General features: G+C 45.6%; 1 protein-coding gene across 1 annotated transcript in view; it reads right to left on the bottom strand.

The window, feature by feature from the left end:
• LOC115356571 (NLR family CARD domain-containing protein 3-like) overlaps positions 1-17331 on the bottom strand; it is a gene marked incomplete at its 3' end in the record, with an annotated part of 111967 nt that overhangs the window by 21236 nt on the left and 73400 nt on the right. The window contains exons 16-18 of the mRNA XM_030047785.1: positions 16008-16072; positions 15680-15853; positions 167-340 (exon numbers count right to left, since the gene is read on the bottom strand). Of these exons, the coding sequence (XP_029903645.1) occupies positions 167-340; positions 15680-15853; positions 16008-16072 (413 nt within the window). The remainder of the gene's footprint in view (positions 1-166; positions 341-15679; positions 15854-16007; positions 16073-17331) is intronic.

Here is a 17331-nt window from a genome sequence, read left to right as displayed (position 1 = left end):
GGAAGAAACAGAGTCAGAGCAGCAGATTCTCTTTGAGGATGGAAACATGAGCAGTAAATAACCTTCCCTATGAAGGATTTAGCAGACCACATCACTTGCATCCACCATTAAACATGAAACAATATTGCTCAGGCCTCTGTAAGACATTGTTTGTGTCTCTCCAAACCTGAGAGCCTCCAGTCTCCAGGTTGGATCCTCCAGTCCAGCAGAGAGCAGCGTCACTCCTGAGTCTCCTGGATGATTGTAGCTCAGGTCCAGCTCTCTCAGATGGGAGGGGTTGGAGCTCAGAGCTGAGGCCAGAGAAGCACAGCCTTCCTGTGTGAGCAGACAGCCTGACAGCCTGCACACCATCACAAACACAATCAGTCCACCTCATCATCTGCTTTGTGTTTTCACAAAAACCTACACAGGTTAGGATTTTGATCGGTGAAATGAAGCTGCATGTAAATCAGGACTGAACTGGTCATGTGGTGAGCAGGTTGAGGAATCCTGACCTGAGAGTCTCCAGTCTGCAGTGTGGACTCTCCAGTCCAGCAGAGAGCAGCGTCACTCCTGAATCCTGCAGCTCGTTGTTACTCAGGTCCAGCTCTCTCAGACTAGAGGACTGGGAGCTGAGAACTGAGGCCAGAGCTGCACAGCTTCTCTCTGACAGATTACAGCCACTCAGCCTGAAGATGAAAAATACATCAAACTACTTTTCTCTTGTGGAAATAACAATATGTTATGTGGTAAATATATCCAGTTATCGATGAACCTACACAGATTTCTTGGAGGCTTTGATCAGTGGCAGCAGCCCCAGAAGAGCCTCCTCTGAAGCAGAGTATTTCTTCAGGTCAAACACCTCCAGATCGTCTTCTGATGTCAGTAAGATGAAGACCAGAGCTGACCACTGAGCAGGGGACAGTTTGACTGTGGAGAGACGTCCTAAACTCAGGTGCTGTTGGATCTCCTCCACTAGAGAATGGTCATTCAGCTCATTCAGACAGTGGAACAGGTTGATGCTTCTCTCTGGAGAGGGACTGTCCTTGATCTTCTCCTTGATGAACTGGACTGTTTCTTGATTGGTCTGTGAGCTACTTCCTGTCTGTGTCAGCAGGCCTTGAAGGAGGATCTGATTGGTCTGCAGTGAAAGACCCAGGAGGAAGCGCAGGAACAAGTCCAGGTGTCCATTTGGACTCTGTAAGGCCTTGTCCACAGCACTCTGGTAGAGGTGTTTTAGTTGGGAGGTTGATTGTCCTTCTGACAGCAGATTGACTCCAGAGTTGATGAATGTCACAAAGACATGAACAGCAGCCAGAAACTCCTGAACGCTCAGATGGACGAAGCAGAAAACCTTGTCCTGGTGCAGCCCACGCTCCTCTTTAAAGATCTGTGTGAACACTCCTGAGTACACTGAGGCTGCTCTGATATCAATGCCACACTCTGCCAGGTCTGCTTCATAGAAGATCAGGTTGCCTTTCTCCAGCTCCTCAAAAGCCAGTTTTCCCAGAGACAGGATCATCTCCCTGGTCTCTGGAGTCCAGTGTGGATCTGTCTCAGCTCTCCCATGATACTTGACATTCTGCACTTTGGACTGAACCACCAGGAAGTGGATGTACATCTCAGTCAGGGTCTTGGGCAGGTCTCCTCCCTCACTGGTTTTCAACACGTCCTCCAGAACTGTAGCAGTGATCCAGCAGAAGACTGGGATGTGGCACATGATGTGGAGGCTTCGTGACGTCTTGATGTGGGAGATGATTCTGCTGGCCTGCTTCTCATCTCTGAATCTCTTCCTGAAATATTCCTCCTTCTGTGGGTCAGTGAAGCCTCTCACCTCTGTGACCACGCCAACACACTCAGGAGGGATCTGATTGGCCGCTGCGGGTCGTGTGGTTATCCAGAGGCGAGCAGAGGGAAGCAGTTTCCCCTCGATGAGGTTTGTCAGCAGAATGTCCACTGAGGTGGACTCTGTAACATCAGTCAGGATCTGGTTGTTCTTGAAGTCCAGAGGAAGTCGACACTCATCCAGACCGTCAAAGATCAACACAACCTGGAACTGCTCAAACCTGCTGATTCCTGCTTCTTTGGTCTCAGTGAAGAAGTGATGAAGAAGTTCCACCAAGCTCAACTTTTTCCCTCTCAGCAGATTCAGCTCTCTGAAAGTGAATGGAAATGTGAAGTGGACATGCTGGTTGGCTTTGTGTTCAGCCCAGTCCAGAGTGAACTTCTGTGTTAAGACTGTTTTCCCAATGCCAGCCACTCCCTTTGTCATCACTGTTCTAATTGGTCGATCTCTTCCAGGTAAAGGTTTAAAGATGTCCTCACATGTGATTGGTGTTTCTGGTCTGGCTGGTTTCCTTGATGCTGTTTCAATCTGTCTGACCTCATGTTCCTCATTGAGCTCTCCACTCTCTCCCTCTGTGATGTACAGCTCTGTGTAGATCTGATTCAGAGGTGTTAGGTTTCCTGCTTTAGCAATCCCCTCAAACACACATTCAAACTTCTTCTTCAGGTTAGATCTGAGTTCATGTTGGCACCCTGCAAGACTTCCTGAGTGAACAAACAACAAATGACATCAACAAATGTATGATATATTAAATGTGAGAAATATGAATATTTCCTGGTAAATGTATGTATTGGCCCCTTTTGACAGTAAGAACTTAATGGGGTGTGTTGTGAAGGCTGTTTCACAGGTTATTGAATCATTTCCATGGCTACGACAGATCCTGGTAAAGTTCCTGGAACCTCATTTGGGCCCAGATTGGGGGTGATAGTACAACCTGAGTTTCAGGAACTTTTATGACAGACTGCAGAGATAAACAAAGAGCTGCATGTCCGGATCAGGATTTGACGAGAATAAATTTGACAGTTTAACAAACAGTACAGTGCTGCCGTCCCAGGGAAGCCAGCAGGACACAATGTGAAAAGAAGAAGCTTCTTTTTGCCAAGGCAGCAGTAGGAAGAAAAGCTGCCCCCTGCTGGCTGAGAGAAAAACGATCATGTGTAAAAAGCAACAGAAGCTGCCATAAACTGTCCACATGAGCGAGGTTAAAAAAGGTCAAACAGCTTGACTCATCACAAATGTTTTGATTTGATTGGCTGTATTATTCTGTGTTTAACTTAAGTTTTTCAGCATTTGGCGGGACCCCATGTGACCCACATAATTTCAATATGGAACTAGAGCGCCACTGCATGGTGACACAGTGGCAGCAGAACACAGTTCCGTTATTTTGTAAACAAACAGGCTGAAAAGAGAGCTCAAAGTGAAACTGAAACCAACCAGACTTGGTGGATGCATGAGACTTGCATGGAATCTGAACTGTCACTTTAAAGGAGTTGAAAGCCTCTTACTGCTCTGCAGACGCTCAGCCAGCTCCTCCTGCTTCATTCTCCTCAGGAAGTGCAGTGTGATCTGCAGAAAAGCCTCTCTGCTGCTCCACCTCTGCTCTTCCTCCTCACCGTCCAACACCTCCTCATCCTCCCTCTGCCTCTCTAAGCATTCTGGGTAATCTGGCCTCAGAGACCTCTGGAGGTTTTTCAGCTCTTTCTTCACAAAGGTGACCATGTTCTCCTCCAGCAGCTGCAACAGAAAAAGAAAAGAATCAGACTTCCACATTAAAATGTGGACACAAAACACCAAATCAAATCCAGGTCAAAGAGGCTGAAAGATGTAAAGAGAGCAGCACGGAGACGATTCTGAGCAGAATGGTTGTTTTTCAGTTGGTATGTTGTTGTACATTTACACACCATAAATATGGAGGCCAGGTCTGTTTGATGCTGCTGGGCAGACTGAGCACTGGGAACCTCTGAGCTCTGCTGCTGGACTCTGTGGAGGACACACACACACACACACACACACACACACACACACAATGATTAAGGACTGTATATGCAGCCAGTCAGAGCCACACTACGCCCCCCTCTGGCTGAGGAAGAAGACGGCTGATGTTAGTTGATAAACGTTTGGAAGAGAGTGCGGATGTGGAAGGCCTGCAGTGTTTGTATATAGATAGTGTACTTACAGTAATCACATTCACTGTGCCTTTTCTCAGTTAATGCTAAGAGTGTGTGCCTGCAGCAACTTGTCAGTGGCCCTGATATTTGTTGTCAGTTGTACTTTTGAATGTTGTTACTCTGTGTTGGTTTCCGCACTAACTGCGTCCGACTATATTTTCTTGGTTATTAATTTACTCTGGATTTTATTGCTGCTTTACAGTAGGCATTTAATGTCACCATTTACCAGAACATAAATATTATTCAACCTGTGAATTTATACCCTTTGAACTGTATATCTGTAATACATTTAATCATGTGGTGACATAAGATTATAGACTGTTACTCGTTATTTTGTTATATTTGTTTCAGAAACACAAACTCTTTGTTGTTTAATAAACAACCAGAGGAACATCTGGGCTGTGATGTATTTTGACTGATGCCCCCTGGTGGCCACAGTTATTATAACCCAGTCATACAGACCATTCCTTTTCACTTTTCACTATAACACACACACACACACACACACACACACACACACACACACACACACACACACACACAACATTTTAAATGTTTTGAAAGAGAAAAGTCAGTCAACAGAGACTGAAGGGTGGAACCAATTCACTAAGGAATCTGAAAAAAACAAACATCTGTTTTATCATCATTTTGAAATAATTACCCATGATCCACAGAGTGCTGTCGGTCTTTGAATTCAGCAGGATGACCCATAGACCAGTCACTCTTCATGGACACACAGCTGGGCTCAGGTCCAGGTCCAGGTCCAGGTCCAGGTTCAGGTTCAGGTTCAGGCCTTCAACACAACACACACAGAGCTTTTGCTGTGCTGATTTGCCTGCTGAGCTCTGAGATGGAGAACAGTCATGGACAGTCAGAGATCCTCGTCTTACCTCTGAGCTTTGGTCTGGCTGTCATGTTCTCCAGACAGAGTGGTTCTAGAGGCGGGGAACCTCCTCTTCCTCTTCCCAGCCGGTTCCATAGCAGAGCCAACACCTTGACACAAACACAGCGGCTGATTGATGACAACAAGCTTTCCATGACAGGATGTGTGCTGTCTTCCTGTCAGTATAACAAAAAAACTGTCTTTGATTTAATCCTCTCAACAAAATTCACTGTTTTATTTTTTGTTTTACAAACTGCTGTCTTATAACTTTTTTTCGTTACTGATTTCCTGGCAATTATTTTGCTTATTTTATGGTTCCTTCCAGTTAATTGTGAAAGATATGCTTCATGATGCTGATTCTTTTCTGCTTTTTTAAGATATAAATCCTCAGGTTTCAGAGGGTTAGTATAGAAATAGTGATTGATAGTGTAAAAAAATAATAGCACAGGTGAAACAACAGGTGATCATGTTTTTCTCTGCTGGTGTAAATTTTTCCTGATGAAATGAGTTCAGATCACAACGTACCTGACTCTGACTTTGCTCACCACTGAAAAACACATTTTAATCATTTCAGATAAAGTTGATTTTGTCTTCAGTGTCAGACATCAATGTTGAAATTTATGACACAATGAATATTAAAATGTGGAAACACGGACATCATGCTTTGCTTCACTGTGTGTGTGTGTGTGTGTGTGTGTGTGTGTGTGCACTGCTGATGTGAGAGTGACGTCTTCACTTTCTCATAACTTTTGTCTCAGAGAATAGAGGAGATGGTGTCTCAGAGGAGATGGTAACCCTAGATTTGTGAAACTCTCACACATGCACACTAGATTCAGCACAGTGATGCTTTACTTTGCTCTAATATTAACGTTAATACTGACGGCACCACGAGAGTTTGATGAGCAGTGGGAGTTTCACAAATCTAGGGTTTCCGTCTGAACAGGTGCATCTCACAGACAGGAAAGAAGAGAGAGTGGGGGAGGGGGCGCAGTGAGAGAGACATGGTAGAGCAAGGTAGACAGTAAACAGAGAAATAGCGGAAGTAGACAAAATAAATGTCTTATAAAAGTTTTGAGCCACATCAACCAGGAGAGGTTCACACACACACACACACACACACACACACACACACACACACACACACACACACACACACACACACACACACACACACACACACCGAGCGGCCTGTCCTCACCTGCAGTGAGAGCGGGGAGTCCAGTGGAGTCCAGCTGCTTCACAGTCTCTGCTCTGCTCTCCTGTTCACTTTCTGACTGCTGAGCACTTTCACACAACTCCCATTAAAAAGAGTCAACTTCCTGTTTCCACACAGCGGCTGCTAACACAGGACACTTTGGAGTCAACTGGACAATCTGCACTTTGAGCACAGAGGGAGCGGCACGGCGGATTCAGAGCAGGACGAGGCTCTGCTTTCACTTTCCCATTGTGTTTACGGAGCAGAAGCGCCACCAAGTGGACATGAAGGGAACTTCTCTGGATCCTTTCCATCAGTCCAGACAATATAAACCTATATAAACGCCTCTCACCTGGGAGACACAGATGGATTTCAAACCTACACTTTCTTCTCATTCCAGACATTTTCTCATTTTCTCATTATAAAATAAGTCGCTTCACTGTGTTTCTCATGACAATAATCACAGAGTCCAGTTTAATTTGACAAGCAAGGTCCTGAATGAGCCCCTCCCATTCATGGTTCCTCACATGGTGGCAACTAACTCTACTGAAGAAAGACGTGTTGTGTGAAGGAGGAGGACTAAATGCAGGAGATGCTTGACTTGGTCTGGAGCTGCTGTCACAAAGTCAAGTTGGACAGAAATGCTGACAGAAGTGGTGCACTTCAGAAAGCCGTCTGTGGTCGTGGCAGGTTTCAAACTCTCTTGTTGCTCTTCACCTCCTACCTCCAACATAAGGACATGGGTGTTGTTTTTCTCCAGGTGCTCCAGACTCAGGTGAAGTGCATGGGACTCAGTGTCCTCAGTAGAGCAGTTAAGGCGGTAAGCGAACTGTAGTGGGTCAAATGCCGGGGGTAGTACTGCCGTGATGTGATCCTTTGCCAGCCTTTTGAAGCACTTCATTATGGAGGGAGTGAGTGCTACGGGTCAGTAGTCGTTGAGGCAGGTGACAGTGTTTTTTTTTTTTTTTTGGTATCGTGTTGATGGTGGCTTGCTTGTAGCAGGTAGCAGGAAGGCATGACCGCCTGGCTCAGTGAGATGTTAAATATGTCCATAAGTACATGCCCAGTTGGTCTGCACACTCCCTAAGCACACGGCCAGGCAAAACCTTAATTTTTGTCACAGCAGGTGAGACGTTGGTGTAAACATGGTCCAGTGTATTGACTCCATGAGTTGCAAAGTCCACATGCTGATGGTACTGAGGCAGAACTTTCTTCATGTTGGCCTGATTGAAATCTCCAGCCACAATGATAACTCCCTCAGGATGTGTGGACTGCAGTTCACGGATGGAGCAATGCAGTGTGTTCAGGGCCACATTTGTGTCTGCACTGGGGGGGGATGTACACTGCCATGATGGCTGCCACAGTGAATTCTCTGGGTAGGTAAACTCGACGACATTTGACGGTCAAAAACTCAATGTCCGGAGAGCAGTGACTGGAGACTGTCGTAGTGTTTGTGCACCAGTTGTTACTAATGTAAATACAATACACACCCCCATCCCGAGATTTACCACTGAGTGCGCTGCTCCTATTCGCCCGGAATGATGTTAGCCCCTCCATGTCTATGGTGGAGTCCGGAACGTCTTCGTTCAGCCACGTCTCGGTGAAAACCACGGTGCAACAGTCTCTGATCTCCTTCCTTGCCGTTAGTTCCAATCTCAGGTGGTCCATTTTGTTTTCTAAGGAGCGAACATTGGCAAGCAGAATCGACAGTAGCGATGGTCTCTGTGGGTTAGCTTTTAGCTTAGCTCTAGCTCCTCCGTGTTGCCCCGCTTCTGCTTCCTTTCCCACCGGCTTCGTCTCCTCCTGCTGCTCATTGTTTGTAGCAGTCTGAGGGATTCCAAAAGTTGTAAAGTATCCCTTTCGAAGGTTGCCGGCTTGTTTACTGAGCGTAGATGCAGCATGGTCTGACTATTGTATTTTCATTTTGTCTTTAATTTTGTCTTTGTGTCGAGTGCCAGAGCAGCCACAGCCGACACGGGCACTGCCATCTTTGTCATTCTCTGTCAACTTATATCATATTTTGCTAGAACTATACATGTTGGAGTTGGACAGAGAGCCTGACTTTATAGCCTTCTCAAGAACAGTTAAAACTTCATAACACGAATACTATCTCACATCTAACGCTCATAAACAGCACAAACCAGCCTCAACTAACAATCTATGAGAAGGGCAGGCTTGTTTTTTCCATGTTTGCCTGCAGCTGTAGTGTTGAAATTGTTGCATGTTGTCATCTTTGGTATAATTTGTACAAAAAGGCCACATGGTCAGGCATGGAAGTCGGCTAGTTAATTACATGTGTGCTGTCTGTAGCCCAAGGGTTTTTCTGAGTGATTTCTGGGATGTTCTGCTGCATTTTTAGAAGATGCAGCTATCGAGCTAACTTTAAGGTTCTTCTCTGAACTTAGAAGGTCTTGCATGGACTTGCACCTCCTTACCTATCTGAGCTAATCACACCATACTGCCCTGTTTGCTCTATCAATGTTGGTCTCCTGGTCATTCCTTCAGTCAACAAAAAATCGGCTACAGAGCATTTGCCCACCAAGCCCCTTTTCTCTGCAGTGGCCTCCCATTACATGTTAAGGAAGCAGGTTCAGTTCAAATCTTCACATCAATACTGAAAATCTGTCTTTATTCACTTCAGTGCAGCGCATACCCAAGAACTTAGTCAGGTCCAACCAAGGGCGTAGGTTTGATTTTGACATTGGTGGGGACATAAAAGGTCTCCAAGGCAGCGCCTCTGAAAGTTGATGTTTTTTTGCATTTATGACTGCAGTTTCACATCATGTAGAGCTTAGAGCAAATGACGGAGTCGGCATAACGGATAGCGGGTAGCGGGTGGCGCAAGATACCGTTTAGGGATAGCGGAAGTTCCTAAATCCGCAATTTGCGGGTAGCGGGTAGTGGCAGCGGATAGCGGGTGGCACAAGATAGGGCCCTAGATGTAGAAAAACTTCTAGAGTATAGAAAAACTAGTTTCACAATTATTATGTGTAATTTATTCCACATCAATATGGGTGTATAAAATCACATGAACATTTGTAATCTGAGGTTTTACTGTATTTTCCTCACAGACTTTCTTTGTTGGTGTTTTTCATACAGTTGCTGCCTCTCAGCACACAAATGATCCATCAAAATAGTACATAAAATAACAAAAAAAAAAAAAAAAAAAAAGTGTATGTTGACATTTTAAATCATGGTTAGTAAAAATGGATAATTCCTGCTTCCCTAGAGACAACAGGCCAATGTGCCTGATAAAAGCTCTCATTTCAAAGAAGCATGCTGAACTATTGTTCTAACTGCCACCTGACAAAATAAACAGTGAAGAAAAACATCAATAGCTCAGCTGACTATTATTGTTATCACCATTATTATCAACTCCACATCAGCAATATAATAAATAAAGTGGGCCTGTTTTCTTGGAGTAACTTCCACTTTGACTTCTAAAGAAACTTCTTATGTCCACTTTTCTTTTTTTGGGACCCATCCTGGCTGTGCCTTATTACCAAACACACGCTTTTTACAGCCATGGAGTGACAGCGAGACGGCCAATCACACGTTAGCAAGAAACGGCAGAGCCAATCAATATCAATGATCGATATTAGGTTAGAGGCGGGACTTCAAGCAGAGACCGACTGTTAACCCTTTGTGTACCATAAGCATTGACGAGACACTGACGGACAGTGTTTATATTGGTAGGAACTATACAGTAGTGGCTGGATATTGGTAGGGACGTGTCCCTGGCGTCCCTACCCAATTCTACACCCCTGCATGTGTGTGTGTTTGTGATGTGTGCATGTGTGTGTGTCTGTGTGTGTGCATGTGTGTGTGTGTGTGTTTCTCTCTCCACACAGTAGGCAACTCTCCCTCTTCGAATCTCTCACAGTGACACTGAGGAGTCAAACCAAATCCTAAACCCCAGGTACAAAGGCTCAGTGAAAGTGGTGTTGAAGGTGTGGAGGTGGATCAGTGTGTCAGAGGAGACGCTGTAGAAGGACAGAGAGCCAGCAGGCCAGTCCAGATACATTGCCACTCTGTTAGAGGAGGGACAAACACAGATGTCCGCCTGTCTGTTATTGTGTATGGCAGTGAAACCACCATCATAGCAGGTCAGACTCCAGGACTTGACATTCCTGCCAAGCAAACAGTCATCACTGTTTCCTCTCCTGGTAATTCCACTGTAAGTCATTCCTATATAAACCCTTCCCCTCCACTCGACCTCCCAGTAGCAGCGACCAGTCAGACCATCACTACACAGCACCTGATACCAGTAGTCAAACCTCTCTGGGTGATCAGGATATGGCTGTTTCTCTGTCACTGCTGTCACCGTCCTGTTGTCCTCAGACAGGACGAGGTTTCTGTGAGCTGTGTTTGTGTCCAGTTTGAGTTCACAGGAATCTGACGGAGAGAACAAGACACAATACATGAGCAGATTGGACCTGTTGTGTTTATTATCAGCTGATTTATATATCGATATAAATAGATAGACAGTAAAAGGATGAATAAATGAGGAGAATAGAGCACTCATAACTTTAAGGGAGCAGCTCAATAGACCTATGATTGGTGGAGAGGATCTTGACACTATCTATTTATGTGCATTCTATGCGCAAAGACCCTGATGACAATGCATATGAACTGTGTGTGGGCTGAGAGAGGGTAGTCTGTTGCTGAAAACTAGTGGAGAGCCACCCCCAATTGTATGGAACAAAACTGAATCAGTGGAATGTCAGCCAAGAGTTTCTTGTGGGAGTACTGGGAACCTGATGAGCCGAGCAACTGGCCGTGTGTGTGTCTTGTCTCTGACTTGGATCAACACTCCATCGTCAGCGTCAGAGCTTTTCCAACAGGAAGGGAGGGCAGATAGTTCCTAATAAAGTGGATCTAAAATTGATCAGCCAAGGCTTAACGGTGCCTCCATCTGTGACAAATGAGGAGTTCTTTGTCTGGGTAGATAGACTTCTGGTGTTTGCGGGCCAATCTGCCCAGTCAACAGCATACTGGGAGAGACTGGGTCTGGATCTACAACAGGGGTGTCCAATCATGTGCCATGGAGGGCCGAGAGGCTGCAGCTTTTCATTCCAACCAAGACCTGAACCAGGTGACTTCACTGATTAGCTCCTCCTTTCTGATACAAGGTGAGGTGATCAGTGAAGTCACCTGGTGGAGGGCTTGGTTGGAATGAAAACCTGCAGCCTCTCGGCCCTCCATGGCACATGATTGGACACCCCTGATGTACAACATCTGATGAGGTGTAACCCGGGCGCTTGGAGTTGACGTTGATCTCCATCTCAATCAGTATTGTTCTCAAGATCTCCTCTGTCTGAGATTCCAGTCTGAGATTCCAAGGTGGTGTGTTGTGTCGACTTGATGAGGCAGATCTCATGCTCACAGGAACTACCAAAATATAGTGCATGTGGATGGTTGAACCAGAAATGGATTTGCTGACTGGATTGTTGTGACTATAAAGCTGGGGGAAATGAGTTGAAAGCATCTTTGAGTTCAGAGCTGCTGACTTTGCAGTTAATTCCTTGGTTAGATAACAGCTCAATGAGTTTTCCTCATCTGGCAATCAAGTGACGGATGTCCATCAGAAAAGAGTCCATATCCATACTTGTCAGTAGATTAAGATGTACAGCTTGGCTTGAAAGGCATTTGAATTCTAGTTTAGTTTAGTTTAGTTTAGTTTATTTGTTTAGCACAAATTCAATCCAAGAACAAATCTGTGCAAGGTGGGAACGAAGCCTTTGCAGGGTTAGGGTTAGGGGCCAGGTCGCTTTGATCTTTTTAGCTTTTCTCAGTTGCCGCGCTGCATAAGCAATTTTACTGTTCTTCTTTGTGAGGTGTTCATTCAGAAACACGCCCGTGTCCTGTAGCTTGAACCCCTGCTGTAGCAAGCCGACCTTGTCCTTTCTATTGACAAAGCGGACTATGATTGCCGGTGGAGTATTTTTGTTAATGTGGGGGAGCGTATGACAGGCCGAGATCTGATGGCTATGAATGGGAATTTCCATGCTACCGAAGAATTGGATAACCTGGGATTCCAAGGTCTCCATCTCGGCAGGTAATAGGTCATCAACGTTGTTAGCAGCTGCGACTTTGGAATAGGCTCGGTGGCGTGTTTTCAATCTGGTGATAATAACATCATCGATGCGGGAATATTGTTCTGCATCATCCAGTCTCTTTTCCAGTTCTTTGATCTGTTCGTCTTTCTTCTTAAGTTTATCCTCATAGCAGTTCACCTGAGCTTGAAGCATGTTCACCTGTTGCGTGAGCTTCGGGATCTCCGTTTGTTGCATTGCGATTTTGCCGACCTCTAGTTGGATTGCGGCCAGAGTCATTTTAATTTCTTCCATCTTAGGCAGTGTTTGGAAGCTTTCTTGATGATTTAAATGCCTGTCGGGCACTTAGCTAACTTTTGATTAGCAAGTATTAAGTCAGGGCCAGCAGGCGAGCAAATGCCAGCACCTGCATGTCAGCCATGTTGACTTTTCTTAACCTCTTCAGCTCTAACCTCTTCTATGCCCCACCATTTCTTGGAGTGCTTCCAATCTTAATGAGGTATGGCCTGAAGCTGTCCACGCCCATAGAGTGGACAGCTTAGAGAGTGGACAGTAGAGAGTGGAACATCAGCCATTTTGGGAATAACTGTGTTGCTGCACCATTTCCACCATTTCCAGCAGGACAGCTGTCCTCCCACAAAGTATCCAGAACCATCTGCTTAACCGAGTCAGGTTCTGGGAGGTCAAACATACACTATATTACCAAAAGTATTCGCTCACCTGCCTTTACTCATACTATGAACTGAAGTGCCATCCCATTCCTAACCCATAGAGTTCAATATGATGTCGGTCCACCTTTTGCAGCTATTACAGCTTCAACTCTTCTGGGAAGACTGTCCACAAGGTTGAGGAGAGTGTTTATAGGAATTTTTGACCATTCTTCCAAAAGCGCATTGGTGAAGTCACACACTGATGTTGGTCGAGAAGGCCTGGCTCTCAGTCTCCGCTCTAATTCATCCCAAAGGTGTTCTATCGGGTTCAGGTCAGGACTCTGTGCAGGCCAGTCAAGTTCATCCACACCAGACTCTGTCATCCATGTCTTTATGGACCTTGCTTTGTGCACTGGTGCACAGTCATGTTGGAAGAGGAAGGGGCCCGCTCCAAACTGTTCCCACAAGGTTGGGAGCATGGAATTGTCCAAAATGTTTTGGTATCCTGAAGCATTCAAAGTTCCTTTCACTGGAACTAAGGGGCCAAGCCCAGCTCCTGAAAAACAACCCCACACCATAATTCCTCCTCCACCAAATTTCACAGTCGGCACAATGCAGTCTGAAATGTACCGTTCTCCTGGCAACCTCCAAACCCAGACTCGTCCATCAGATTGCCAGATGGAAAAGCGTGATTCATCACTCCAGAGAACGCGTCTCCACTGCTCTAGAGGCCAGTGGTGGCGTGCTTTACACCATTGCATCCAACGCTTTGCATTGCACTTGGTGATGTGTGGCTTGGCTGCAGCTGCTCGGCCATGGAAACCCATTCCATGAAGCTCTCTGCGTACTGTACTTGGGCTAATCTGAAGGTCACATGAAGTTTGTAGCTCTGTAGCAATTGACTGTGCAGAAAGTCGGCGACCTCTTTGCACTATGCGCTTCAGCATCCGCTGACCCCTCTCCGTCACTTTACGTGGCCTACCACTTCGTGGCTGAGTTGCTGTTGTTCCCAAACGCTTCCATTTTGTTATAATAGAGCTGACAGTTGACTGTGGAATATTTAGGAGCGAGGAAATTTCACGACTGGATTTGTTGCACAGGTGGCATCCTATGACAGTTCCACGCTGGAATTCACTGAGCTCCTGAGAGCGGCCCATTCTTTCACAAATGTCTTGTTTCACAGTCTGCATGCCTGAGTGCTTGATTTTATAAACCTGTGGCCAGGCCAAGTGATTAGGACACCTGATTCTGATCATTTGAATGGGTGAGCGAATACTTTTGGTAATATAGTGTAAATTGATCTGGGTATCTTGACTGAGGTAATCACGTCTGCGAAGCTGCCCTCCCATGCAGATCAGCTGGACTTCTTGGTCACACTCAGGATCCAAAGTAAGTAATCTGCTGCTTGTTAGTACTGGTTTCTGGGATGCCACGTAGGCAAATTCTTCTGGGGAGCACTCTCTCTGAACTTGACTTAAGTTTGCTTGTAGTCATCCACTGTTAGGTCTGTGGCCATGGCCGCCCTGTGACATGCTTCAACAGAAGCCTCAAGCAATTCTTTGAAGTTGTCGAAGGTATTGACATCTGGCAGAAATGGATCAGGAGTCACAGAGAGATGTCCACATAAGTTGAGTTTACACAGTCCAACTGGACTGTCAGATTTATTTATTGATTGATTTATTCTTCAGGGACAATGCACACTAATCAACAGTTGGGCACCATTGTTAACAGTGCGAGTTCCAGCCTTGGGATGGGCTGCTGACAGTCTGGGGCAACACGGTCTCTGCTAGGAATGCAAAATGGATTTCACCTGTATGATCCAGTGTCTGAAGGTAGGCTGTTAGAAGTTTGCCTTTGGATGAGAGTAACATCTGGAGAGAGAGATGGCAGGGAGCTGATGAAGTTCACTCTCCCAGGCATGTCACGGCTGGGGAAGGTCATCTAGCGAGTTGTGCGTCATTCCAATCCCTTCTCTTACTCCAGAAATGGAGTAATATTTTTGGGTGTGTGGTAGTTATCTGGCATTATGGCTTAAGTAATTTGATTAGTTGCATTTGAATAATACATCAAAAACACTAATATTAGACTGTGATGAAGGTTCTGTGTCAAAACACATAAGTGCTCTTCTAGTCTGATGTGAGTCAAATAAAAAAAAAATGGAATGTGAGTATTTTGTCCTCCATGACTAAAAGTTTGGGATTTGCTACCTCTTCACATTTTTTAATATGTTGATTAGATTTTGGGTTTGAACAGTTTTCTGTGTAGAGTTTTTAAAATATGTATGTAGTTTAATTGTCTGTGGAAACAATGGAAGACATACAAATAGTCAAAGAGTCACAAATAGTAACATTATCGGGCTCAGGTAACTGTTAGCTGTTTTGACAGAATGTAGGAAAGTCTATTGTTTTCCTTTGTTATAGTTGTGATCAAGTGTGTGTGAGGTTTTTTGATTTTGGTCCTAGCACACATGCTGTAGCTGATGATATCATTTTTCTGTAGGTGAGCAGTGGATGCAGTGTGCATTCATGAACAAACCTGAATCAAATCCCTCTAATATAAGACCACCAAATACAAACGTAACGTAAAAGCAGCTGAGAACAAACAGCAGAAACTGCAGCTGTAGCATCTAAACAGCTGAATGTTTGCTGCTTTGTGTTCAGGAGGCAAACTAAATCCACACTTACACTTCCTCGGACCTGGTTTCAACCACTGCTCTCCACCATGGTCCACCCTGGAAGAAGAAACAGAGTCAGAGAAGCAGATTCTCTTTGATGATGGAAACATGGGCAGTAAATAACCTTCCCTATGAAGAATTTATCAGACCACGCCACTCATATCCACCATTAAACATGAAACAATATTCCTCAGCCCTCTGTAAGGCATTGTGTGTGTCTCTCCATACCTGAGAGCCTCCAGTCTCCAGGTTGGATCCTCCAGTCGAGCAGAGAGCAGCTTCACTCCTGAGTCTCCTGGATGATTGTAGCTCAGGTCCAACTCTCTCAGATGGGAGGGGTTGGAGCTCAGAGCTGAGGCCAGAGAAGCACAGCCTTCCTGTGTGAGCAGACAGCCTGACATCCTGCACACCATCACAAACACAATCAGTCCACCACATCATCTGCTTTGTGTTTTCACAAAAACCTACACAGGTAAGGAATCTGTTCAGTGACATGAAGCCGCATGTAAATAAGGATCGAACTGGTCATGTGTTGAGCAGGTTGAGGAATCCTGACCTGAGAGCCTCCAGTTTGCAGTGTGGACTCTCCAGTCCAGCAGAGAGCAGCTTCACTCCTGAATCCTGTAGCTGGTTGTCACTCAGGTCCAGCTCTCTCAGACTAGAGGACTGGGAGCTGAGAACTGAGGCCAGAGCTGCACAGCTTCTCTCTGACAGATTACACACACTCAGCCTGAAGAGGAAGTAAAGATAAAACCAAAAATATAACACCTAGTTTCTCTTGTGGAGATAACAATATGTTGTGCAAGAAATATGTCCAGTTATCTAAGAACCTACACAGATTTCTTGGAGGCTCTGACCAGTGGCAGCAGCCCCAGAAGAGCCTCCTCTGAAGCAGAGTATTTCTTCAGGTCAAACACCTCCAGATCTTCTTCTGATGACAGTAAGATGAAGACCAGAGCTGACCACTGAGCAGGGGACAGTTGGACTGTGGAGAGACGTCCTGAACTCAGGTACTGTTGGATCTCCTCCACTAGAGAATGGTCATTGAGCTCATTCAGACAGTGGAACAGGTTGATGCTTCTCTCTGGAGAGGGATTGTCCCTGATCTTCTCCTTGATGAACTGGACTGTTTCCTGATTGGTCTGTGAGCTACTTCCTGTCTGTGTCAGCAGGCCTCGTAGGAGAGTCTGATTGGTCTGCAGTGAAAGACCCAGGAGGAAGCGCAGGAACAAGTCCAGGTGTCCATTTGGACTCTGTAAGGCCTTGTCCACAGCACTCTGGTAGAGGTGTTTTAGTTGGGAGGAAGATTGTCCTTCTGACAGCAGATTGACTCCAGAGTTGATGAATGTCAGAAAGACATGAACAGCAGCCAGAGACTCCTGAACGCTTAAATGGACAAAGCAGAAAACCTTGTCCTGGTACAGCCCACGCTCCTCTTTAAAGATCTGTGTGAACACTCCTGAGTACACTGAGGCTGCTCTGATATCAATGCCACACTCTGCCAGGTCTGCTTCATAGAAGATCAGGTTGCCTTTCACCAGCTCCTCAAAAGCCAGTTTTCCCAGAGACAGGATCATCTCCCTGGTCTCTGGAGTCCAGTGTGGATCTGTCTCAGTTTTCCCATGATACTTGATGTTCTGTACTTTGGACTGAACCACCAGGAAGTGGATGTACATCTCAGTCAGGGTCTTGGGCAGGTCTCCTCCCTCACTGGTTTTCAACACGTCCTCCAGAACTGTAGCAGCGATCCAGCAGAAGACTGGGATGTGGCACATGATGTGGAGGCTTCGTGACGTCTTGATGTGGGCGATGATTCTGCTGGCCTGCTTCTCATCTCTGAATCTTTTCCTGAAGTATTCCTCCTTCTGTGGGTCAGTGAA

Source organism: Myripristis murdjan, chromosome 24 (assembly GCF_902150065.1).
Source record: "Myripristis murdjan chromosome 24, fMyrMur1.1, whole genome shotgun sequence".
Taxonomy (NCBI): domain Eukaryota; kingdom Metazoa; phylum Chordata; class Actinopteri; order Holocentriformes; family Holocentridae; genus Myripristis; species Myripristis murdjan.
This window is presented reverse-complemented; position numbering and strand designations above follow the sequence as displayed.